This window comes from Saccoglossus kowalevskii, chromosome 16, assembly GCF_978046115.1.
Source record: "Saccoglossus kowalevskii chromosome 16, keSacKowa6.1, whole genome shotgun sequence".
Lineage (NCBI taxonomy): Eukaryota > Metazoa > Hemichordata > Enteropneusta > Harrimaniidae > Saccoglossus > Saccoglossus kowalevskii.
In genome coordinates, this window is record NC_140656.1 from 34,736,466 (window position 1) to 34,764,090 (window position 27,625).

At 40.0% G+C, this 27,625-nt stretch overlaps 1 protein-coding gene across 1 annotated transcript in view; it reads left to right on the forward strand.

Moving 5' to 3' along the window:
* Positions 1-25,046, forward strand: part of LOC102801360 (5-taurinomethyluridine-[tRNA] synthase subunit MTO1, mitochondrial-like) — an 82,571-nt gene extending 57,525 nt beyond the window's left edge. Inside the window, exons 8-17 of the mRNA XM_085491415.1 lie at positions 15,217-15,329; positions 16,998-17,071; positions 17,287-17,403; positions 18,127-18,257; positions 19,200-19,404; positions 20,758-20,917; positions 21,299-21,414; positions 21,828-21,924; positions 22,871-22,925; positions 23,021-25,046. Of these exons, the coding sequence (XP_085347541.1) occupies positions 15,217-15,329; positions 16,998-17,071; positions 17,287-17,403; positions 18,127-18,257; positions 19,200-19,404; positions 20,758-20,917; positions 21,299-21,414; positions 21,828-21,924; positions 22,871-22,925; positions 23,021-23,140 (1,188 nt within the window). The 3' untranslated portion in view covers positions 23,141-25,046. The remainder of the gene's footprint in view (positions 1-15,216; positions 15,330-16,997; positions 17,072-17,286; positions 17,404-18,126; positions 18,258-19,199; positions 19,405-20,757; positions 20,918-21,298; positions 21,415-21,827; positions 21,925-22,870; positions 22,926-23,020) is intronic.
* The last annotated feature ends 2,579 nt before the right edge of the window (positions 25,047-27,625 follow it).

The following is a 27,625-nucleotide window of genomic DNA, read 5'->3' on the forward strand; positions in this document are numbered from 1 at the left end:
CCCCTCTAATACTGCCAATCATCCCCTCTAAAATGCCAATCATTCCCTCTAATACTGCCAATCATCCCCCTCTAATACTGCCAATCATCCCCCTCTAATGCTGCCAATCACCCCCTCTAATACTGCCAATCATCCCCCTCTAATACTGACCAATCACCCCCTCTAATACTGCCAATCATCCTCTCTAATACTGCCAATCATCCCCTCTAATACTGCCAATCAACCTCCTCTAATACTGCCAATCATCCCCTCTAATACTGCCAATCACCCCTCTAATACTGCCAATCATTCCCTCTAATACTGCCAATCACCCCCTCTAATACTGCCAATCATCCCCCTCTAATACTGCCAATCACCCCTCTAATACTGCCAATATCCCCCTCTAATACTGCCAATCATCTCCCTCTAATACTGCCAATCATCTCCCTCTAATACTGCCAATCACCCCCCTCTAATACTGCCAATATTCCCCTCTAATACTGTCAATCACCCCTCTAATACTGTCAATCACCCCTCTAATACTGCCAATCATCCCCTCTAATACTGCCAATCATCCCCTCTAATACTGCCATCATCCCCTCTAATACTGCCAATCATCCCCTCTAATACTGCCAATCATCCCCTCTAATACTGCCAATCATTCCCTCTAATACTGCCAATCATCCCCTCTAATACTGCCAATCATCCCCTCTAATACTGCCAATCATCCCCCTCTAATACTGCCAATCATCCCCTCTAATACTGCCAATCATTCCCTCTAATACTGCCAATCATCCCCTCTAATACTGCCATCATCCCCTCTAATACTGCCAACATTCCCTCTAATCTGCCAATCATCCCCTCTAATACTGCCAATCATCCCCCTCTAATACTGCCAATCATCCCCTCTAATACTGCCAATCATCCCCTCTAATACTGCCAATCATCCCCTCTAATACTGCCAATCATCCCCTCTAATACTGCCAATCATCCCCTCTATACTGCCATCATCCCCTCTAATACTGCCAATCATTCCCTCTAATACTGCCAATCATCCCCCTCTAATACTGCCAATCATCCCCTCTAATGCTGCCAATCATCCCCCTCTAATACTGCCAATCATCCCCCTCTAATACTGCCAATCATCCCCCTCTAATATTGCCAATCATCCCCCTCTAATACTGCCAATCACATCCCCCTCTAATACTGCCAATCATCCCCCTCTAATATTGCCAATCATCCCCCTCTAATACTGCCAATCATCCCCCTCTAATACTGCCAATCATCCCCTCTAATACTGCCAATCAGCCCCTCTAATACTGCCAATCGTCCCCCTCTAATACTGCCAATCATCCCCCTCTAATACTGCCAATCATCCCCTCTAATACTGCCAATCAACCTCCTCTAATACTGCCAATCATCCCCTCTAATACTGCCAAACATCCCCTCTAATACTGCCAATCAACCCTCTCTAATACTGCCAATCATCCCCCTCTAATACTGCCAATCATCCCCTCTAATACTGCCAATCATCCCCTCTAATACTGCCAATCACCCCCTCTAATACTGTCAATCATCCCCTCTAATATTGCCAATTACCCCCCCCCCAATACTGCCAATCACCCCCCCCCCAATACTGCCAATCAGTCCCCTCTAATACTACCAATCATCCCCTCTAATACTGCCAATTATCCCCCTCTAATACTATCAATCATCCCCTCTAATACTGCCAATCATCCCCTCTAATACTGCCAATCACCCCCTCTAATACTGTCAATCATCCCCTCTAATACTACCAATCATCCCCCTCTAATACTACCAATCATCCCCTCTAATACTACCAATCATCCCCCTCTAATACTGTCAATCATCCCCTCTAATACTGCCAATCATCCCTCTAATACTGCCAATCATCCCTCTCTAATACTGCCAATCATCCCATCTAATACTGCCAATCATCCCCTCTAATACTGCCAATTATCCCCCTCTAATACTGCCATCATCCCCTCTAATACTGCCAATCATCCCTCTAATACTGCCAATCATCCTCTCTAATACTGCCAATCATCCCATCTAATACTGCCAATCACCCCCCTCTAATACTGCCAATCATCCCCTCTAATACTGCCAATCATCCCCTCTAATACTGCCAACATCCCCTCTAATACTGCCAATCATCCCCTCTAATACTGCCAATCATCCCCTCTAATCTGCCAATTATCCCCCTCTAATATTGCCAATCATCCCCTCTAATACTGCCAATCATCCTCTAATACTGCCAATCATCCCCCTCTAATACTGCCAATCACCTCTTCTAATACTACCAATTATCCCCTCTAATACTGCCAATCATCCTCCTCTAATACTGCCAATCATCCCCTCTAGTACTGCCAATCAACCCTCTCTAATACTGCCAATCAACCCATCTAATACTGCCAATCACCCCCCTCTAATATTGCCAATCATCCCTCTAATACTGCCAATCACCCCCCTCTAATACTGCCAATCATCCCCTCTAACACTGCCAATCATCCCCTCTAATACTACCAAATCATCCCCTCTAATACTGCCAATCACCCCCCTCTAATTCTGCCAATCATCCCCCTCTAATACTGCCAATCACCCCCCTCTAATACTGCCAATCATCCCCCTCTAATACTGTCAATCATCCCCTCTAATACTACCAATCATCCCCCTTTATTACTACCAATCATCCCCCTCTAATACTGTCAATCATCCCCCTCTAATACTGCCAATCATCCCCTCTAATACTGCCAATTATCCCCTCTAATACTGCCAATCATCCCCCCTCTAATACTGCCAATCATCCCTCTCTAATACTGCCAATCATCCTCTCTAATACTGCCAATCACCCCCTCTAATACTGCCAATCATCCCTCTCTAATACTGCCAAACATCCCCTCTAATACTGCCAATCATCCCCCTCTAATACTGCCAATCATCCTCTCTAATACTGCCAATCATCCCTCTCTAATACTGCCAATCATCCCCTCTAATACTGCCAATCATCCCCCTCTAATACTGCCAATCATCCCCCTCTAATACTGCCAATCATTCTCTCTAATACTGCCAATCATCCCTCTCTAATACTGCCAATCATCCCTCTCGAATACTGCCAATCATCCCCCTCTAATACTGCCAATCATCTCCTCTAATACTGCCAATTATCCCCCTCTAATACTGCCAATCATCCCCCTCTAATACTGCCAATCATCCCCCTCTAATACTGCCAATCACCCCCTCTAATACTGCCAATCATCCCCCTCGAATACTGCCAATCATCCCCCTCTAATACTGCCAATCATCCCTCTCTAATACTGCCAATCATCCTCTCTAATACTGCCAATCACCCCCTCTAATACTGCCAATCATCCCTCTCGAATACTGCCAATCATCCCCCTCTAATACTGCCAATCATCCCCTCTAATACTGCCAATTATCCCCCTCTAATACTGCCAATCACCCCCTCTAATACTGCCAATCATCCCCCTCTAATACTGCCAATCATCCCCCTCTAATACTGCCAATCATCCCCCTCTAATACTGCCAATCATCCCCCTCTAATACTGCCAATCATCCCCCTCTAATACTGCAAATCATCCCCCTCTAATACTGCCAATCATTCCCTCTAGTACTGCCAATCAACCCTCTCTAATACTGCCAATCAACCTCCTCTAATACTGCCAATCAACCTCCTCTAATATTGCCAATCATCCCCCTCTAATACTGCCAATCATCCCCTCTAATACTGCCAATCATCTCCCTCTAATACTGCCAATCACCCCCCTCTAATACTGCCAATCATCCCCCTCTAATACTGCCAATCATCCCCCTCTAATACTACCAATCACCCCCTCTATACTGCCAATCATCTCCTTTAATACTTCCAATCACCCCCCTCTAATACTGCCAATCAGCCCCCTCTAATACTGCCAATCACCCCCCTCTAATACTGCCAATCATCCCCTCTAATACTGCCAATCATCCCCTCTAATACTGCCAATCATCCCCTCTAATACTGCCAATCATTCCTCTAATACTGCCAATCATCCCATCTAATACTGCCAATCACCCCCCTCTAATACTGCCAATCACCCCCTCTAATACTGCCAATCATCCCCTCTAATACTGCCAATCATTCCCTCTAATACTGCCAATCATCCCATCTAATACTGCCAATCACCCCCTCTAATACTGCCAATCATCCCCCTCTAATACTGCCAATCATCCCCCTCTAATACTGCCAATCACCCCCCTCTAATACTGCCAATCATCCCCCTCTAATACTGTCAATCATCTGCCTCTAATACTGCCAATCATCCCATCTAATTCTGCCAATCAACCTCCTCTAATGCTGCCAATCACCCCCTCTAATACTGCCAATCATCCCCCTCTAATACTGCCAATCATCCCCCTCTAATACTGCCAATCATCCCCTCTAATACTGCCAATTATTCCCTCTAATACTGCCAATCATCCCCCTCCAATACTGCTAATTATCCCTCTAATACTGCCAATCAACCTCCTCTAATACTGCCAATTATTCCCTCTAATACTGCCAATCACCCCCCTCTAATACTGCCAATCATCCTATCTAATACTGCCAATCAACCTCCTCTTATGCTGCCAATCACCCCCTCTAATACTGCCAATCATCCCCCTCTAATACTGCCAATCATCCCCCTCTAATACTGCCAATCACCCCCCTCTAATACTGCCAATCATCCCCTCTAATACTGCCAATCATCCCCCTGTAATACTGTCAATCATCCCCTCTAATACTGCCAATCATCCCCCTGTAATACTGTCAATCATCCCCCTCTAATACTGCCAATCATCCCCTCTAATACTGCCAATCATCCCCCTGTAATACTGTCAATCATCCCCCTCTAATACTGCCAATCATCCCCTCTAATACTGCCAATCATCCCCCTGTAATACTGTCAATCATCCCCCTCTAATACTGCCAATCATCCCCCTCTAATATTGCCAATCATCCCCCTCTAATACTGCCAATCATCCCCCTGTAATACTGCCAATCATCCCCCTTTAATACTGTCAATCATCCCCTCTAATACTGCCAATCACCCCCTCTAATACTGCCAATCATCCCATCTAATACTGCCAATCAACCTCCTCTAATGCTGCCAATCACCCCCTCTAATACTGCCAATCATCCCCCTCTAATACTGCCAATCATCCCCCCTCTAATACTGCCAATCATCCCCTCTAATACTGTCAATTATTCCCTCTAATACTGCCAATCACCCCCCTCCAATACTGCTAATTATCCCCTCTAATACTGCCAATCAACCTCCTCTAATACTGCCAATTATTCCCTCTAATACTGCCAATCATCCCCTCTAATACTGCCAATCATCCCCTCTAATTCTGCCAATCAACCTCCTCTAATGCTGCCAATCACCCCCTCTAATACTGCCAATCATCCCCCTCTAATACTGCCAATCATCCCCCTCTAATACTGCCAATCATCCCCTCTAATACTGCCAATTATTCCCTCTAATACTGCCAATCATCCCCCTCCAATACTGCTAATTTTCCCTCTATACTGCCATCAACCTCCTCTAATACTGCCAATTATTCCCTCTAATACTGCCAATCACCCCCCTCTAATACTGCCAATCATCCTATCTAATACTGCCAATCAACCTCCTCTTATGCTGCCAATCACCCCTCTAATACTGCCAATCATCCCCCTCTAATACTGCCAATCATCCCCCTCTAATACTGCCAATCACCCCCCTCTAATACTGCCAATCATCCCCCTGTAATACTGTCAATCATCCCCTCTAATACTGCCAATCATCCCCCTGTAATACTGTCAATCATCCCCCTCTAATACTGCCAATCATCCCCTCTAATACTGCCAATCATCCCCCTGTAATACTGTCAATCATCCCCCTCTAATACTGCCAATCATCCCCTCTAATACTGCCAATCATCCCCCTGTAATACTGTCAATCATCCCCCTCTAATACTGCCAATCATCCCCCTCTAATATTGCCAATCATCCCCCTCTAATACTGCCAATCATCCCCCTGTAATACTGCCAATCATCCCCCTTTAATACTGTCAATCATCCCCTCTAATACTGCCAATCACCCCCCTCTAATACTGCCAATCATCCCATCTAATACTGCCAATCAACCTCCTCTAATGCTGCCAATCACCCCCTCTAATACTGCCAATCATCCCCCTCTAATACTGCCAATCATCCCCCTCTAATACTGCCAATCATCCCCTCTAATACTGTCAATTATTCCCTCTAATACTGCCAATCACCCCCCTCCAATACTGCTAATTATCCCCTCTAATACTGCCAATCAACCTCCTCTAATACTGCCAATTATTCCCTCTAATACTGCCAATCATCCCCTCTAATACTGCCAATCATCCCCTCTAATACTGCCAATCATCCCCCTCTAATACTGCCAATCATCCCCTCTAATACTGCCAATCATTCCCTCTAATACTGCCAATCACCCCCTCTAATACTGCTAATCATCCCCCTCTAATACTGCCAATCACCCCCTCTAATACTACCAATCAGCCCCTCTAATACTGCCAATCACCCCCTCTAATACTGCCAATCATCCCCTCTAATACTGCCGATCACCCCCTCTAATACTACCAATCACCCCCTCTAATACTGCCAATCATCCCCTCTAATACTGCCAATCACCCCTCTAATACTGCCAATCATCCCCCTCTAATACTGCCAATCATCCCCCTCTAATACTGCCAATCATCCCCTCTAATACTGCCAATCATCCCCTCTAATACTGCCAATGATCCCCTCTAATACTGCCTATCAACCCCTCTAATACTGCCAATCATCCCCTCTAATACTGCCAATCATCCCCTCTAATACTGCCAATCATCCCCTCTAATACTGCCAATCATCCCCTCTAATACTGCCAATCATCCCCTCTAATACTGCCAATCATCCCCTCTAATACTGCCAATCATCCCCTCTAATACTGCCAATCATCCCCTCTAATACTGCCAATCATCCCCTCTAATACTGTCAATCAGCCCCTCTAATACTGCCAATCGTCCCCTCTAATACTGCCAATCATCCGCTCTAATACTGTCAATGACCCTCTCTAATACTGCCAATCATCCCCTCTAATACTGCCAATCATCCCCTCTAATACTGCCAATCATCCCCTCTAATACTGCCAATCATCCCCTCTAATAACTGCCAATCATCCCCTCTAATACTGCCAATCATCCCCTCTAATACTGCCAATCATCCCTCTCTAATAACTGCCAATCATCCACCTCTAATACTGCCAATCATCCCCTCTAATACTGCCAATCATCCCCTCTAATACTGCCAATCATTCCCTCTAATACTGCCAATCATCCCCTCTAATACTGCCAATCACCCCCCTCTAATACTGCCAATCATCCCCTCTAATACTGCCAATCATCCCCTCTAATACTGCCAATCATCCCCCTCTAATACTGCCAATCATCTCCCTCTAATACTGCCAATCATCCCCTCTAATACTGCCAATCATCCCTCTAATACTGCCAATCATCCCCTCTAATACTGCCAATCATCCCCCTCTAATACTGCCAATCATCCCCTCTAATACTGCCAATCATCCCCTCTAATACTGCCAATCATTCCCTCTAATACTGCCAATCATTCCCTCTAATACTGCCAATCATCCCTCTAATACTGCCAATCATCCCCTCTAATACTGCCAATCATCCGCTCTAATACTGTCAATGACCCTCTCTAATACTGCCAATCATCCCCTCTAATACTGCCAATCATCCCCTCTAATACTGCCAATCACCCCCCTCTAATACTGCCAATCATCCCCTCTAATACTGCCAATCATCCCTTCTAATACTGCCAATCGTCCCCTCTAATACTGCCAATCATCCGCTCTAATACTGTCAATGACCCTCTCTAATACTGCCAATCATCCCCTCTAATACTGCCAATCATCCCCTCTAATACTGCCAATCACCCCCCTCTAATACTGCCAATCATCCCCTCTAATACTGCCAATCATCCCTTCTAATACTGCCAATCATCCCTCTCTAATACTGCCAATCATCCCCTCTAATACTGCCAATCAGCCCCTCTAATACTGCCAATCACCCCCTCTAATACTGCCAATCATCCCCCTCTAATACTGCCAATCATCCCTCTCTAATACTGCCAATCATCCCCCTCTAATACTGCCAATCATTCCCTCTAATACTGCCAATCGTCCCCTCTAATACTGCCAATCAGCCCCTCTAATACTGCCAATCAGCCCCTCTAATACTGCCAATCACCCCCTCTAATACTGCCAATCATCCCCCTCTAATACTGCCAATCACCCTCTCTAATACTACCAATCACCCCCTCTAATACTGCCAATCATCCCCTCTAATACTGCCAATCATCCCCTCTAATACTGTCAATGACCCTCTCTAATACTGCCAATCATCCCCTCTAATACTGCCAATCATCCCCTCTAATACTGCCAATCATCCCCTCTAATAACTGCCAATCATCCCCTCTAATACTGCCAATCATCCCCTCTAATACTGCCAATCACCCCCCTCTAATACTGCCAATCATCCCCTCTAATAACTGCCAATCATCCCCTCTAATACTGCCAATCATCCCCTCTAATACTGCCAATCATCCCCTCTAATACTGCCAATCATCCCCTCTAATAACTGCCAATCATCCCCTCTAATACTGCCAATCAGCCCCTCTAATACTGCCAATCGTCCCCTCTAATACTGCCAATCATCCCTCTCTAATACTGCCAATCATCCCCTCTAATACTGCCAATCATCCTCTGTAATACTGCCAATCATCCCCTCTAATACTGCCAATCATCCCCTCTAATAACTGCAAATCATCCCCCTCTAATACTGCCAATCATCCCCTCTAATACTTCCAATCACCCCCTCTAATACTGCCAATCATCCCCTCTAATAACTGCCAATCATCCTCTGTAATACTGCCAATCATCCCCTCTAATACTGCCAATCATCCCTCTCTAATACTGCCAATCATCCCCTCTAATACTGCCAATCATCCTCTGTAATACTGCCAATCATCCCCTCTAATACTGCCAATCATCCCCTCTAATAACTGCAAATCATCCCCCTCTAATACTGCCAATCATCCCCTCTAATACTTCCAATCACCCCCTCTAATACTGCCAATCATCCCCTCTAATAACTGCAAATCATCCCCCTCTAATACTGCCAATCATCCCCTCTAATACTGCCAATCATCCCCTCTAATAACTGCCAATCATCCCCTCTAATACTGCCAATCATCCCCTCTAATACTGCCAATCACCCTCCTCTAATACTGCCAATCATCCCTCTCTAATAACTGCCAATCATCCCCTCTAATACTGCCAATCAACCTCCTCTAATATTGCCAATCATCCCCTCTAATACTGCCAATCATCCCCTCTAATACTGCCAATCACCCTCCTCTAATACTGCTAATCATCCCCTCTAATACTGCCAATCATCCCCTCTAATAACTGCCAATCATCCCCTCTAATACTGCCAATCAACCTCCTCTAATATTGCCAATCATCCCCTCTAATACTGCCAATCATCCCCTCTAATACTGCCAATCATCCCCTCTAATAACTGCAAATCATCCCCTCTAATACTGCCAATCACCCCCTCTAATACTGCCAATCATCCCCTCTAATAACTGCAAATCATCCCCCTCTAATACTACCAATCATCTCCCTCTAATACTGCCAATCATCCCTCTAATACTGCCAATCATTCCCTCTAATAACTGCCAATCATCCCTCTCTAATACTGCCAATCATCCCCTCTAATGCTGCCAATCATCCCCTCTAATACTGCCAATCATCCCCTCTAATACTACCAATCATTCCCTCTAATACTGCCAATCATCCCTCTCTAATACTGCCAATCATCCCCTCTAATAACTGCAAATCATCCCCCTCTAATACTGCCAATCATCCCCCTCTAATACTGCCAATCACCCCCTCTAATACTACCAATCATTCCCTCTAATACTGCCAATCACCCCTCTAATACTGCCAATCACCCCCTCTAATACTGCCAATCATCCCTCTCTAATACTGCCAATCACCCCCTCTAATACTGCCAATCATCCCTCTCTAATACTGCCAATCATCCCCTCTAATAACTGCAAATCATCCCCCTCTAATACTGCCAATCATCCCCCTCTAATACTGCCAATCACCCCCTCTAATACTGCCAATCACCCCCTCTAATACTGCCAATCATCCCCTCTAATACTGCCAATCATCCCCTCTAATAACTGCAAATCATCCCCCTCTAATACTGCCAATCATCCCCCTCTAATACTGCCAATCACCCCCTCTAATACTGCCAATCACCCCCTCTAATACTGCCAATCATCCCCTCTAATACTGCCAATCATCCCCTCTAATACTGCCAATCATTCTCTCTAATACTGCCAATCATCCCCTCTAATAACTGCAAATCATCCCCCTCTAATACTGCCAATCATCCCCCTCTAATACTGCCAATCACCCCCTCTAATACTACCAATCATTCCCTCTAATACTGCCAATCATCCCTCTCTAATACTGCCAATCATCCCCTCTAATAACTGCAAATCATCCCCCTCTAATACTGCCAATCATCCCCCTCTAATACTGCCAATCACCCCCTCTAATACTGCCAATCACCCCCTCTAATACTGCCAATCATCCCCTCTAATACTGCCAATCATCCCCTCTAATACTGCCAATCACCCCCTCTAATACTGCCAATCACCCCCTCTAATACTGCCAATCATCCCCTCTAATACTGCCAATCATCCCCTCTAATACTGCCAATCACCCCCTCTAATACTGCCAATCACCCCCTCTAATACTGCCAATCACCCCCTCTAATACTGCCAATCACCCCCTCTAATACTGCCAATCATCCCCTCTAATACTGCCAATCATCCCCTCTAATACTGCCAATCATCCCCTCTAATACTGCCAATCATCCCCTCTAATACTGCCAATCATCCCCTCTAATACTGCCAATCATTCTCTCTAATACTACCAATCATCCCCTCTAATACTGCCAATCATTCCCTCTAATACTGCCAATCATCCCCTCTAATACTGCCAATCATTCCCTCTAATACTGCCAATCACCCCCTCTAATACTGCCAATCATTCCCTCTAATACTGCCAATCATCCCTCTAATACTGCCAATCATCCCCTCTAATACTGCCAATCATCCCCCTCCAATGCTGCCAATCATCCCCTCTAATACTGCCAATCATCCCCCTCTAATACTGCCAATCATCCCCCTCTAATACTGCCAATCACCCCCTCTAATACTGCCAATCACCCCCTCTAATACTGCCAATCATCCCCTCTAATACTGCCAATCATTCCCTCTAATGCTGCCAATCACCCCCTCTAATACTGCCAATCATCCCCTCTAATACTGCCAATCATTCCCTCTAATACTGCCAATCATCCCCCTCTAATACTGCCAATCATCCCCCTGTAATACTGCCAATCACCCCCTCTAATACTGCCAATCATCCCCTCTAATACTGCCAATCACCCCCTCTAATACTGCCAATCACCCCCTCTAATACTGCCAATCATCCCCTCTAATACTGCCAATCATTCCCTCTAATGCTGCCAATCATCCCCTCTAATACTGCCAATCATCCCTCTCTAATACTGCCAATCATTCCCTCTAATACTGCCAATCACCTCCCTCTAATACTGCCAATCATCCCCCTGTAATACTGCCAATCACCCCCTCTAATAACTGCCAATCACCCCCTCTAATAACTGCCAATCATCCCCTCTAATACTGCCAATCATCCCCTCTAATACTGCCAATCATCCCCTCTAATACTGCCAATCATCCCCTCTAATACTGCCAATCACCCCCTCTAATATTGCCAATCATCCCCTCTAATACTGCCAATCATCCCCTCTAATACTGCCAATCATTCCCTCTAATACTGCCAATCATCCCCTCTAATACTGCCAATCATCCCCTCTAATACTGCCAATCATCCCCTCTAATACTGCCAATCATCCCCTCTAATACTGCCAATCATCCCCTCTAATACTGCCAATCATCCCTCTCTAATACTGCCAATCATTCCCTCTAATACTGCCAATCACCTCCCTCTAATACTGCCAATCATCCCCCTGTAATACTGCCAATCACCCCCTCTAATAACTGCCAATCATCCCCTCTAATACTGCCAATCATCCCCTCTAATACTGCTAATCATCCCCTCTAATACTGCCAATCATCCCCTCTAATACTGCTAATCATCCCCTCTAATACTGCCAATCATCCCCTCTAATACTGCCAATCATTCTCTCTAATACTGCCAATCATCCCCTCTAATACTGCCAATCATCCCCTCTAATACTGCCAATCATCCCCTCTAATACTGCCAATCATTCTCTCTAATACTGCCAATCATTCCCTCTAATACTGCCAATCACCTCCCTCTAATACTGCCAATCATCCCCTCTAATACTGCCAATCATTCTCTCTAATACTGCCAATCATTCCCTCTAATACTGCCAATCACCTCCCTCTAATACTGCCAATCATCCCCCTGTAATACTGCCAATCACCCCCTCTAATACTGCCAATCATCCCCCTCTAATACTGCCAATCATTCTCTCTAATACTGCTAATCATCCCCCTCTAATACTGCCAATCATCCCTCTCTAATACTGCCAATCAGCCCCTCTAATACTTCCAATCACCCCCTCTAATACTGCCAATCACCCCCTCTAATACTGCCAATCATTCCCTCTAATACTGCCAATCATCCCCTCTAATACTGCCAATCATCCCCTCTAATACTGCCAATCATCTCCTCTAATACTGCCAATCATCCCCCTCTAATACTGCCAATCATCCCTCTCTAATACTGCCAATCATTCCCTCTAATACTGTCAATCATCCCCTCTAATACTGCCAATCATCCCCTCTAATACTGCCAATCATCCCCTCTAATACTGCCAATCAGCCCCTCTAATACTTCCAATCACCCCCTCTAATACTGCCAATCACCCCCTCTAATACTGCCAATCATTCCCTCTAATACTGCCAATCATCCCCCTCTAATAACTGCCAATCATCCCTCTCTAATACTGCCAATCAGCCCCTCTAATACTGCCAATCATTCCCTCTAATACTGCCAATCATCCCCCTCTAATAACTGCCAATCATCCCTCTCTAATACTGCCAATCAGCCCCTCTAATACTTCCAATCACCCCCTCTAATACTGCCAATCACCCCCTCTAATACTGCCAATCATTCCCTCTAATACTGCCAATCATCCCCCTCTAATAACTGCCAATCATCCCTCTCTAATACTGCCAATCAGCCCCTCTAATACTTCCAATCAGCCCCTCTAATACTGCCAATCACCCCTCTAATACTGCCAATCACCCCTCTCTAATACTGCCAATCACCCCTCTAATACTTCCAATCACCCCCTCTAATACTGCCAATCACCCCCTCTAATACTTCCAATCATTCCCTCTAATACTGCCAATCATCCCCCTCTAATAACTGCCAATCATCCCTCTCTAATACTGCCAATCAGCCCCTCTAATACTGCCAATCAGCCCCTCTAATACTTCCAATCAGCCCCTCTAATACTACCATTCATCCCCTCTAATACTGCCAATCATCCCCTCTAATAACTGCAAATCATCCCCCTCTAATACTGCCAATCACCCCCTCTAATACTGCCAATCATCCCCTCTAATAACTGCAAATCATCCCCCTCTAATACTGCCAATCATCCCCTCTAATACTGCCAATCATCCCCTCTAATAACTGCCAATCATCCCTCTCTAATACTGCCAATCATCCCCTCTAATACTACCAATCAACCCCTCTAATACTGCCAATCAACCTCCTCTAATATTGCCAATCATCCCCTCTAATAACTGCCAATCATCCCCTCTAATACTGCCAATCATCCCCTCTAATACGGCCAATCATCCCCTCTAATACTGTCAATCATCTCCTCTAATACGGCCAATCATCCCCTCTAATACTGCCAATCATCCCCTCTAATACTGTCAATCATCCCCTCTAATACGGCCAATCATCCCCCTCTAATACTGCCAATCACCCTCCTCTAATACTGCCAATCATTCCCTCTAATACTGCCAATCATCCCCTCTAATAACTGCCAATCATCCCCTCTAGTACTGCCAATCAACCTCCTCTAATATTGCCAATCATCCCCTCTAATACTGCCAATCATCCCCTCTAATACTGCCAATCATCCCCCTCTAATACTGCTAATCATCCCCTCTAATACTGCCAATCATCCCCTCTAATACTGCCAATCATCCCCTCTAATACTGCCAATCATCCCCTCTAATACTGCCAATCATCCCCTCTAATACTGCCAATCATCCCCTCTAATACTGCCAATCATCCCCTCTAATACTGTCAATCATCCCCTCTAATACGGCCAATCATCCCCTCTAATAACTGCCAATCATCCCCTCTAATACTGCCAATCAACCTCCTCTAATACTGCCAATCATTCCCTCTAATACTGCCAATCATCCCCTCTAATAACTGCCAATCATCCCCTCTAGTACTGCCAATCAACCTCCTCTAATATTGCCAATCATCCCCTCTAATACTGCCAATCATCCCCTCTAATACTGCCAATCATCCCCTCTAATAACTGCCAATCATCCCCTCTAATACTGCCAATCATCCCCTCTAATACTGCCAATCATCCCCCTCTAATGCTGCTAATCATCCCCTCTAATACTGCCAATCAACCTCCTCTAATATTGCCAATCATCCCCTCTAATAACTGCCAATCATCCCCTCTAATACTGCCAATCATCCCCTCTAATACTGCCAATCATCCCCCTCTAATACTGCTAATCATCCCCTCTAATACTGCCAATCATCCCCTCTAATAACTGCCAATCATCCCCTCTAATACTGCCAATCAACCTCCTCTAATATTGCCAATCATCCCCTCTAATACTGCCAATCATCCCCTCTAATACTGCCAATCAATCTCCTCTAATATTGCCCATTTTTTAATCTATTGGTAAGTGAATTATGGCTACTGCAGGCTTGCCATACATCTTGTGGTCACAGCATCATTGTCACCAATTTATCACATGCTGCAATATCTACACAGACTCAGGATCAACTTGCATGTCATCTAACTCATACAACACCAGAGGTGAATGAAATAGTTTTGAAGAACATGCATCTCAATAGACATGTAATGGAAGAAACATCTGGACCAAGGCAAGTATGCTTAGATATCTGTGATTGTAGTAAACCAAAGCTTAGTTTATTGCTCATTATGCCGTGAGCTATAGCTCTCCACTCTCGTCTGTCTTTGGCTATATTTACTCATCAACCATGTCAATTTATCACAATGTTCTAAAGAATGGCATGTTTGTACTTTTGTAGATTTGGCAACTATCAGCTGATTTTGGAAACCCAAAACCATTGAAAAGTGTTGGCATATTCAGATAAGGACACAACATGCAATGTCTTGACCATATGTATACATTGTTAGGTCAATCCGTGTCTTTCCAAACTAAACCCTATATTTTTATTCGTATGGAGATTGTAAACCACACACTTGTGTTCATGGGAAGATTGTAAACCACACACTTGTGTTCATGTGAAGATTGTAAAGCACACACTTGTGTTCATGTAAAGATTGTAAACCACACACTTGTGTTCATGTGAAGATTGTAAACCACACACTTGTGTTCATGTGAAGATTGTAAACCACACACTTGTGTTCACACATACTTGTATTGCAATATGTTCCGAGGACTTCATTGGATTAACTTTTAATATAGTTGAATTAACTTTTAATATAGTTGCGATATGAACTCGATTAAAACGCGTTCCTATATAGGGTTGCGTTTTAATTGGAGTTTAATTAAACTCAATTACAATGCAATACAATGGAGAATTGCATTTTAATTAGGTTTAATTAAACAAGAGTTGAATATCCCGTGACTGAACATAGAAATGTTTGCGAAGCTTAGGTTTAGTATCGGGGTAAGGTATGGTACAATTATATTAATATTAATATAACGTGAACCATACCTTCCCCCGATACTAAACCTAAGCTACGCAAAACGTATTAATAATCGAATTAACTATTAATATAAATTATGTTTTCCGAGGACTATGAAAAAGGTCCTCGGAAGGTGTGTATGTCCTCGGAAGTAGCTATATATATGTATTTTTGTCCTCGCAACATATAGCAATCCACGTACATGTGAAGATTGTAAACCACACACTTGTGTTCATGTGAAGATTGTAAACCACACACTTGTGTTCATGTGAAGATTGTAAACCACACATTTGTGTTCATGTGAAGATTGTAAACCACACACTTGTGTTCATGTGAAGATTGTAAACCACACACTTGTGTTCATTTGAAGATTGTAAACCACACACTTGTGTTCATGTGAAGATTGTAAACCACACAATTGTGTGTTCATGAGAAGATTTTAAACCACACACCTGTATTCATGTGAAAATTGTAAACCATACACTTGTGTTCATGTGAAGATTGTAAACCACACAGTTGTGTTCATGTGAAGATTGTAAACCACACACTTGTGTTCATGTGAAGATTGTAAACCACACACTTGTGTTCATGTGAAAATTGTAAACCACACACTTGTTCATGTGAAGATTGTAAACCACACACTTGTTCATGTGAAGATTTTAAACCACACACCTGTATTCATGTGAAGATTTTAAACCACACACTTTTTTTCATATGAAGATTGTAAACGACACACTTGTATTCATATGCAATAATAATAATTCATATTCAAAAGATTTGACCAACAAACACTTCTCTGTATATTTATTTTCTACCATCGTGTTTATAAACAATAATAGTACAACCTACTTCATGATAAACCTTTGTTTTTTCAGATATTGTCCATCTATTGAGTCAAAGGTAATGAGGTTTACAAACAGACCACATCAAGTATGGTTAGAGCCTGAAGGTAAATAAACATTTTTCTGGATGAATTCTTGAACCATCTGCCATCCTGCAAATGTGATGAGATGAATCTTGCATATTAATTAGCATATTAATTAACTCATTTGCTTATCATATTTCTGAATCGTTTCAATTGTATGTCAAAAAAAAAATTAGATATGTTTATATCATTACTATAATCATAATAATTTTGTGAAATGTAATTTTTCATTATATTAGGTTTGACGTCGAATATAATTTACCCACAGGGACTATCTTGTACACTTCCAGTTGACTTGCAGTTACAGCTAATTAGAAAAGTAACAGGCCTTGAAAATGCTGAAATAGTTAAACCAGGTATCTTATGACCTATTGTCATTTCAAACTGTTTACAGAGTAAGCATGGATTTGGTCTTGGCACATTTTGTTTCACAATTTACTCATGCATAAATCATCATGGGAAACATCTGCAAATGCTATGATCATGTAATTTGAGATAAGATGGTTGTCTGCATTTTGATTTTGTATACTTCAGGATATGTTCATCTCACCTCCTAACACAATGCCTGTTGAAAGCCTCCATGCATAGTCTTTATCAATAGTATATGTAACAGGCAATGTGTTAATCAAAGCATAAAACCGACCAGAAATGAAGCACTTCATTCCAGTTTGAAATTTGCAGTGATGTCAATGTTGTTGACTTGTTTGTTATCAATAATCTTGATTCAGACAAACAAAATAAACATATACTGGATATGTCACATCCTCACCAAGTTGAAAATAATTTTAAGGAAAACATTTAACATCAGTAGAGCAGTGGCTAAAAAAAATGGTTTACAGGTTATAGCAATTCTATCTCATCCTCATCTATTCACATTGTGTAATTAGCTATTAAAAAAAATTGTCAATGACTTAATAAGTGCTAAAATATGTTCATTACTCTAACATTGTAACATGTGCATAGTTGTATAATATTGTTACAATGTTATTACAGTGGTTTTAATGTGTTTTATTATTATTTGTTTATTATGTGTGTTACAGTGCACATGATTTTATCATTACTGTATTCTATATTAATAGGTTATGGTGTAGAGTATGATTACATTGAACCAAGACAATTAAAACCCAGTCTTGAGACACACTTTATAACTGGTTTGTATCTTGCTGGTCAAATAAATGGTACAACTGGTTATGAGGAAGCAGCTGCACAGGTAAGACTTTGTTAACCTGGACTAGGCTTGTACCATTGGTCTTCCAATGTACCATTGTACCGGTCTTCACCAACTTCTCCCTCTTGCACAGTTAATATAATTATTAATAAGTAGGCAACTTATTTGTTTTTTCTGTTTTTTTTCTTACTGATTTTTTCCCCCCATTTGCACAATTAATGTTTTTCATTAGCATTTAATTTGTTACCATTTAGTGACTGTGAGGTATGCATCACTGGATATCATGAAATTGTTATTACTTTGGCTATCTGTAGAGTTATGTTTTACAGGGAATTAACACTGGTATCAATGCTACCTGGAGGGTTGTGTTTTACAGGGAATTAACACTGGTATCAATGCTATCTGTAGAGTTGTGTTTTACAGGGAATAATGGCCGGTATCAATGTACCTGTAGAGTTGTGTTTTACAGGGAATAATGGCCGGTATCAATGTACCTGTAGAGTTGTGTTTTACAGGGAATTAACACTGGTATCAATGCTACCTGCAGAGTTGTGTTTTACAGGGAATAATGGCCGGTATCAATGCTACCTGTAGAGTTGTGTTTTACAGGGAATAATGGTCGATATCAATGCTACCTGTAGATTTGTGTTTTACAGGGAATAATGGCTGGTATCAATGTACCTGTAGGGTTGTGTTTTACAGGGAATAATGGCCGGTATCAATGCTACCTGTAGAGTTGTGTTTTACAGGGAATAATGATCGGTATCAATGCTACCTGTAGAGTTGTGTTTTACAGGGAATAATGGCCGGTATCAATGTTACCTGTACAGTTGTGTTTTACAGGGAATAATGGCCGGTATCAATGCTACCTGTAGAGTTGTGTTTTACAGGGAATAATGGCCGATATCAATGCTACCTGTAGAGTTGTGTTTTACAGGGAATAATGGCCGGTATCAATGCTACCTGTAGAGTTGTGTTTTACAGGGAATAATGGCCGGTATCAATGCTACATGTAGAGTAAAGAATAATGATGAATTCATTGTGAAAAGGACAGATGGATACATCGGTGTACTGATTGATGATTTGACAACCCAAGGAGTGATAGAACCCTACAGAATGTTTACAAGTCGAGCTGAATTTAGATTACATCTAAGACCGGATAATGCAGATTTGAGACTCACTAAAAAAGGTACAAAAAACTATTCTGCTCCAGGCAGTCTTACATTAAATAGCACCCACATTTGTGGTATACCCAGTTTGATGGACCAGCATGATTTTTGTCAGATAAAGTTCAAGTTATATCATGGGAAAATGTCTGTTCTTGTTGTTTTTTGTTGTTGTTGATTACGTCACAAAACTTTTTCTTGTGGTTTCAATAACTCTGGCAGTTGTTATCCAATTTCTTTCACACTTGGATATTGTATTAACCAGTTTGAAATCTCAGTTCAGTTTTGGAAACTGTTTCATGTATATTTTTTAAGATATTAAGATTATCAATTGCTATGAAAAGTTAAATTTTTGTGTGAACTAGAAAATGCAATTATCAAGAAATGAAGTAAAATTTGACAGAAATAAAACATTTTTAGACAAAATGAAGACATTTAAATGCTGGTAATGACAACCAGATGTTAGTAATATGATCTCCTAAATAAGTGTAGAAAAATTACACACATGAGTAGAAAAAAAAGATGCTGCTACTTTCTGGCTAGTATTTATTTTCCTTGTATATTACTGCACTATTATTTGGTAACTTTTATATAATTCATGCTATATTTTAATAGGGCCATTGCGATTAATACAGTACATGTAGTATTATTATAAAAAAAACTTGTTGTTGCTGTACTATTACTTTGTAGGAACTCAAATTATTCTATTAGAGACATTAGGATTAATACAGTACATGTTGTATTATTTGAGGAACATGATATTTTTATTTTACATAATTATGATGAATTAATTTTTCTCATCTATTCATCTAGTTGGTCAATATCAGTCAGAGGCTGACAATTTTTAACTTACTTGACTGGAATGTATGTTGCCTCTATAATCACTATCGGCAGTCTGTTTAGAACATATGCTACACAAAAGTAAAAATATTGTCATATTTAATATATCATGTTACAAAAATTGAGAAAATAAATAAAAAATATGAGATCACCAATATATGGCAGGTATTTTTTGATGTCTAGAAATATTCAAACAATTTAACAAGGATAATGTGTTTTCATCATGGTCTCTGGAAACTGCTGCTAAAAGTGATATTTTATACATATTATCTTATCACATTTTAAAAAAAGCAGACTGAAAGTGACAAGTTTTACTGCTGACTAATACTTGTATACAGATTTGTTGACACAAAATATACTGTCATTGCTATATAAAGGTTAGTAAATGTATATCTGCAATAAATTACTGGAAAAGTAGCTATTATAATAAGTAGCCTAATAATCTGAACAAAACCAGTTTTGTTATATGTACAGTACAACAAGAAGTCAAATGTAGGATTTAACTGGGAGTCTGTATATGAAATTATTACTGCTAGGTTATGATGTTGGTTGTGTTAGTGAAGAACGATGTAAAGTAGTGAGTGCAGTACAAACACAACTACAACATGACACTGAGCTACTAAAGTCTGTGAAGAAAACACCATCGTTCTGGAAAGACACGATGAATATACATTTAGCTGGTCAACACAAAAGAAGGTATATACTTTTATTTCAAGCAATTCTGTTGAGTAGTTGAGTATTATTTAGTTCATCTCAATCAGGTGCAAAGTTCACCTCTCTGAAATCTAAATAATCTGAGAGATATCTGGAATATACAGCTTGATATTGCAAGACCATTCTGTAGATATATCTGTTTTGTCAACATTTGTTTATTACCTGTTATTGCATGTCAAGTGCCTTCTAAACATTAAGTCATGCTTTTCTGGTGGAAAGTTTATTAACTCCCAAAATTTACAGAGAACCCAGCAAAAACTTGGCATATCACAAGTTCCTGTAAGGTTTTAAGCTGGTTTTCAAGTGTCTTTCTATCTTTCAGTTTGTCTTACTGAAACATTGATTCCTTATTAAATTTTACAGTGCTTTTGATATATTGAACTATGATAAAGTAACTATTTATAAGTTATCCCAAGCTTGTCCAGAGTTTAAACATCTGGCTCATGATGTGGAAATTGCAACCAGACTAAAAATTGAAGGCAAGTATCTACAGTTTACTGTGATGTCTGCTTACATAGCAATAACTGTACTCATTATAGTACCATGTCATATTATCGACTGTATGAATATTCTTCCTGCATTATGTTCATGATATTACACTATGGATTAGTATGATGGATTAGTATGATGGATTATCTGATGGATTAGTATGATGGATTATCTGATGGATTAGTATGATGGATTATCTGATGAATTAGTATGATGGATTATCTGATGGATTAGTATGATGGATTATCTGATGGATTAGTATGATGGATTATCTGATGGATTAGTATGATGGATTATCTGATGGATTAGTATAATGGATTAGTATGATGGATTATCTGATGTTATATATCCTGTATATGCATGGCAGTAAGCCTAATGTTTGCAAATATTTCATAAATTATAGGTATCTATGCACCAGTAATGTGGCAGATAAATTCTGATATAGAAGCAATTAAACAGGATGAAGAATTGATGCTACCTACTGATGTGGATTATGATAGGTATGGGATTTGACAGTAAAACACAAGGTCCTACAAACAGCTGTTTATATTGTATTGTGCTAACATTTGCTTATAAAATATATATACAATTATTAGACACAACTCAAGTAGTTAGGGTAACAATAAACAACAAAACAGAGACGCATATCTCTATACAATTATTAGACACAACTCAAGTAGTTAGGGTAACAATAAACAACAAAACAGAGACGCATATCTCTATACAATTATTAGACACAACTCAAGTAGTTAGGGTAACAATAAACAACAAAACAGAGACGCATATCTCTATACAATTATTAGACACAACTCAAGTAGTTAGGGTAACAATAAACAACAAAACAGAGACGCATATCTCTATACAATTATTAGACACAACTCAAGTAGTTAGGGTAACAATAAACAACAAAACAGAGACACATATCTCTATACACTTCATTGTAGAAAAAAAGCTTCACAGAAATTTGGCTTTTTTTTATTAATTATGTCATTTTTATTAATTATGTCATTTTTATTAATTATGTCATTTTTATTAATTATGTCATTTTTATTAATTATGTCATTTTTGTACCTGAGGAAACAATGGAAAAAGTCATAGCTTTTCTTGAGTTGATCACATTTAGAATTGCCTTTCCCGATGTGAAAATAAAAAACAACTTGCAATATATTCATTGTACTTAGTGGGGAATATCCCTAATCCCCCCATCATTGTAATCCATTAACATTTACAAGTCATGGTGAAATTCTCACATATGTATTTCATAGTTGGTAAATGTCCCAATCAGTGCAGCTTTTGTACATATTGAGTAAAGAATTGAATTGCTTATACCGTACAAACTTTAGATGAAATACTAAAATTGAACTTGTAAGTGATCTTGGTGGTATCGTCATGAACATCAATATTGCTAGTAGTTTGCATTATAGTAAATTGATTTTTTTTTACTAGTATTAATGTATCTAAGGAAGTCAGAGAGAAGCTAAGTCAAGTGAGACCATCCACAGTAAGTTATTAGTATTCTATATGGTAGTATCGACAAGAAAGTTCAGTTATAAAAATTTAAGCCAAAGTGTATTCTGATGGTCATCTCTCTTGCAGATCGGAGCAGCAAGTCGTATTCCAGGCATGACCCCGGCAGCATTGGTGATACTATTGAATTTAGTCAAGAAAAGAAAGTTATGGAAACAAAATTCAAGGAAAATGCAATATTTATCATGAACATGTCAAATATTTTGCTACCTGTTTGTACAGCTCAATGTTTGTGGCGATGTCAGCATGCATTAAGACATTCGGTCACCTGGGCAATGGTACCCTGCAGTCGAGACAATGGGGGATGTCCCTCCAGCATGCAGTGGGACATACGGTCACCTGGGCAATGGTACCCTGCAGTCGAGACAATGGGGGATGTCCCTCCAGCATGCAGTGGGACATTCGGTCACCTGGGCAATGGTACCCTGCAGTCGAGACAATGGGGGATGTCCCTCCAGCATGCAGTGGGACATACGTGTTCTATGTATTTTTTTAATAATTGTTGAATTTCAGTTAATATTCTCTTCTTGTGGTTACAATAACTCTTCATCCGATTTCCCAAGGAACATGGAGGTTAATACAGTACATGTAATATTAATTGAGAAACTAGCTGGATAATAATTTTCTTGCCAAATTTGGCTTAGATATGTACTATTATTTTTTGGAGACTTTTATACAATTCATGTTGTATTAATCATTAAGGAATATTAAGATTAATATAGCACATGTAGAAAGAAATTGAAAAACTACTGTAGCTGGCTAGTAATTTCTTGCCAAATTCTGCATTGATATGTTATTATTTTAACTTGATCGGGTCAGCTAGGAGAACTAATTACAAGTCATTTCTAGCAAAGTTGAATCAATTTACTCCCGTTGGACCAACACATCGCTTCACCTGCAATGGTAGTGACTATTTCTGGGTGACTTCTTGATCTGGAAGTTGAAGTCTTTTTTGCTAATCTGTAATTGTGCTAATTCAGGATGTAGCTAATATATTAGAAAGTATATTTTCACAATAAGATAGTAGCAAAATTAAGATTCTGATAATTAATGCATAGTCAAATTTTATAAAAGTATGCAGCTATTTCAACATGTTTTACAGTATTGCTAGAGACTTCCTTAGGCTGATCAACCAATGACACACCATGGCAACAAATAAGCAGACAAGCTTTGATATGTGCTGGGATATTCTTGACAAATACACTGCATGGTGCACAGAATTTGACTGCAAGACTTGATTGTGATATTAAACGACACCTATATAAGGTGAGACATATATGTATATGGAAACTATGTCCTTCAATATGCGTGAAACTTATAATTCCATGATCCATGGGGGGAAAGAGGGTGGTGAAACTGATGATGAACTTAATGTAAGGCAAAGCAGTATAGATCTTGACAGTAAAAGGAGATGCTCAGAAGCTGGTTCTTTCACACTTGTATGATCTGATCGTCTCGGAGATTGGCAAGTGATGTAGTAATAACATCTTCACCTGCAATGATAGTGACTACTTCTGATCTGATCGACTCAGAGGTTGGCAAGTGATGTAGTAATAACCTCTCCGAGAGCGAAATTTCACAATGGGATAAATACTCACACTTGGGAACCACAGGAATTACACACATGATGCAGGTCATCCTTACAAATATATCGTTGATAGTCTGAGCATTGATGTGCTGGAACTTCAAAACATTGTGTTAAGCATCTTAACATCTGAATGGGTTGCTGAAACTAGTGAATGTACAGCCACACAGCTTCCAAACAAATAAATAAATGACACTATAATGAAAATGTTTACTAAGCATACTAGTAGCACCCAAATTTCTAACCTGTGTCTTCTACTAAAAAGAGAAAAAACATAATTCTTTGTGGTGCCCTGCACTTAGTAGCTAATACCATTAAAATAGCCTGCAGTAGTAAGACCCACTTTGTCTACGACAAATATCTAACTTAAACAAATAGTGATAGTAATTGGTGTGACGCAATAAACATTTAAATATTTGTATGTATAAACACATGGATTAGTAAGCAATCAATATTGTTCTGTTTATTTCACCAGAGTTCTCAACAATAAACAGTTTACTTTAAAATATACATAGTACTTGTTTGTTCATTGGATTCCGGTATTGCTTTTGAGTTCTGGCATGCGAGTACTGCAATTAAAACAGAACTTGCCATTACCATGGCAGCACCAGCAATCTCTTCTATAAAGATTGTTCTGTGAAGAATAAAGTAATCAAAGATATAAGACATGACAAGTTCAATATTAGACAGTAGAACAACGATTGATGCCTTCTCACAAACGAGACTGTTTAAAAACAGTGACAACTCTGCTAAATCGAAAACTACAACTGCAAATATGCAAGCCCCAGTCTGGATGTCCACTATCCAGACAGGAGTATTTACAATATACATTAAGACAATGCTTAAATATACACCTATGCATGTTTGATAAAAAATCACCACAGGAACCTTAACTGTGCTGTTGATGGTTCGAACAATAACTGGTGAAACAGAATAACATATTGCTGTTATAAGGGCCAGAACGTATGCAGTCTTCTCATATTTTGGTGGTCTATAATTTGGATAGTCCTTGTTCGTGGAATGTTTCCCAAATATGAACATTGGAAAAGCTATTAATAAAACTCCATTGATGTTAATAAGTGTACACAGTACCTCGTGTGGTTTCCATTGCTCATTAAGGAAGGCATATCCAATGAGTGCTGTCATGATGGGCATAGTGGCATTAATGATCACAGTTGTATTGCCAAGGGATGCCCAATTAACTGAGTACACATAACATGTGTCACCAACAAATAAAATAACACTGTTTGTAAACAGCAGTAGATCGGTTCTCTCGTCAAAAGTCAGTACATTCTGCTTCTGAATAGCAATAACAATTGCCATAGTAACTGATATGCACAGATGGGAGATGAAGATAATTTGAAATTCTCCAATGCCATGAGCTATTACTACAATTGTAAACATGCCACAGGTGGCATGGCTGATTCCTGAAAGGAGAGCGAAGATGACTGACACTGTGGTATCACAGCGTGATTGACGCTTTGTGCTATCTTCCAATTGGTCGATCAACATAGTCTAGAAAAACAACAATAAACATGGATTAGATATATGATTAAAGATAAAGTTGGTTTATTACATCTAATTGACTCCCGTGAAGAAGCACACAATGGGAGTCTTTACAGTTAGTGTGTCTGTCTGTGTGTGTGTGTGTCTGTTCCACTGATATCTCAAGAACCATACATAGGTTTTTTATGAAACTTGGTGCATAGATGTTCTGGGCCAATGCACAGATTTGATTAGGTTTTGGTTGAAATCTATGCATATTAATTAATTTGCATGATAATTAGCTCATTTTTAGCTGTTCCATGACTGTTCCACTGATATCAAAGAACCACTCATTGGATTTTGATGAAACTTGGTTCATAGATGCTCTGAACTAATGCCAGGTTTTGATTAGTTTTGGGTGAAAATCTGTACATATTAATTACCTAATTTGCATTTTCGGCTTTTCCACTAATATCTAAACTTCTAATCATCAAATTTCAATGAAACTTGGTGTCTAGATGTCATAGGACACTGCAAAGACCTGGTGGTTTTTAGGGTAATATCCGTACATATTAATTACCTTCTTAGTTTTACACTCAAATCTGTTCATTTTAATTTTCTGAATTGCATAATTAGTCTTCAACTTTTCCATCAATATCTCAAGTACAAGTAATTTTGAATTAATTTTTACTATGACTCTAATACTCTCAGCACATGGAAGTTCTTTCTAAGCTTTCTTTGATTTTACTACTATTGTCGGGTATTTAGAACCATCAATCTGAAATACTTTTTTGTTGACATCACATTTGGCAAACAGATTTGATATACAGTTAGGTGAGGATATCCATTTCTTGATTTTGCTGACAAGCTAAATTCAAATTCAAATAGAGGTTGGATCTGATCGTTTATTTGGAGTCTGTACAAAATGTTTTGATGAAATCTATTGAAAAGTATACATCTCGTATCGCCCTCTAGTATATATAATTTGCATAAATCCAAAATGGCCATCATAATGCCTTAGAACGTCATATCTCTATCTCTATTTAATATTTGTTCATTATTTAAATAGCAGTATCCTTGTTTAAAAGTACTGGGTGGTCTTGTAAACTCAAACTTTCATTTTTTATTACATATGACTCAATAATATAATAATTATATAAATGGGTTCCCCCTGTGTTTCCCATTTCAAGAAATGAATTAAACAATGTATACTCGCCTATTGACAATTAGATTGCAGCTAGTTATCACGTGTATTTTTTCACCTGGTTAGAATCTTTGCGTTGGGTTCATGTAACCCCCTTGAACACTATATTTTCCTGCCAAAATGTTGGGGCATCATTCGGCACGTTCCTGTTGATCTAAGAGAATGTATATAAACATACAATGATAGTGGAATTAAGACATAACTACAGAAATATTGAAAATCTACAGCACTGTTTTGTAAGGTACAAATACCTCACTCATCGGAAGCTTTATGTATTAATAATCTTTATATCTAAATATATTAATAACAATTATCTAATAATAAACAAGAATTAAATAAGTAGTAGTACTGAAAGATATTAGAACAAATAAATACAAAACAAAGGAAGAATAGTACTATA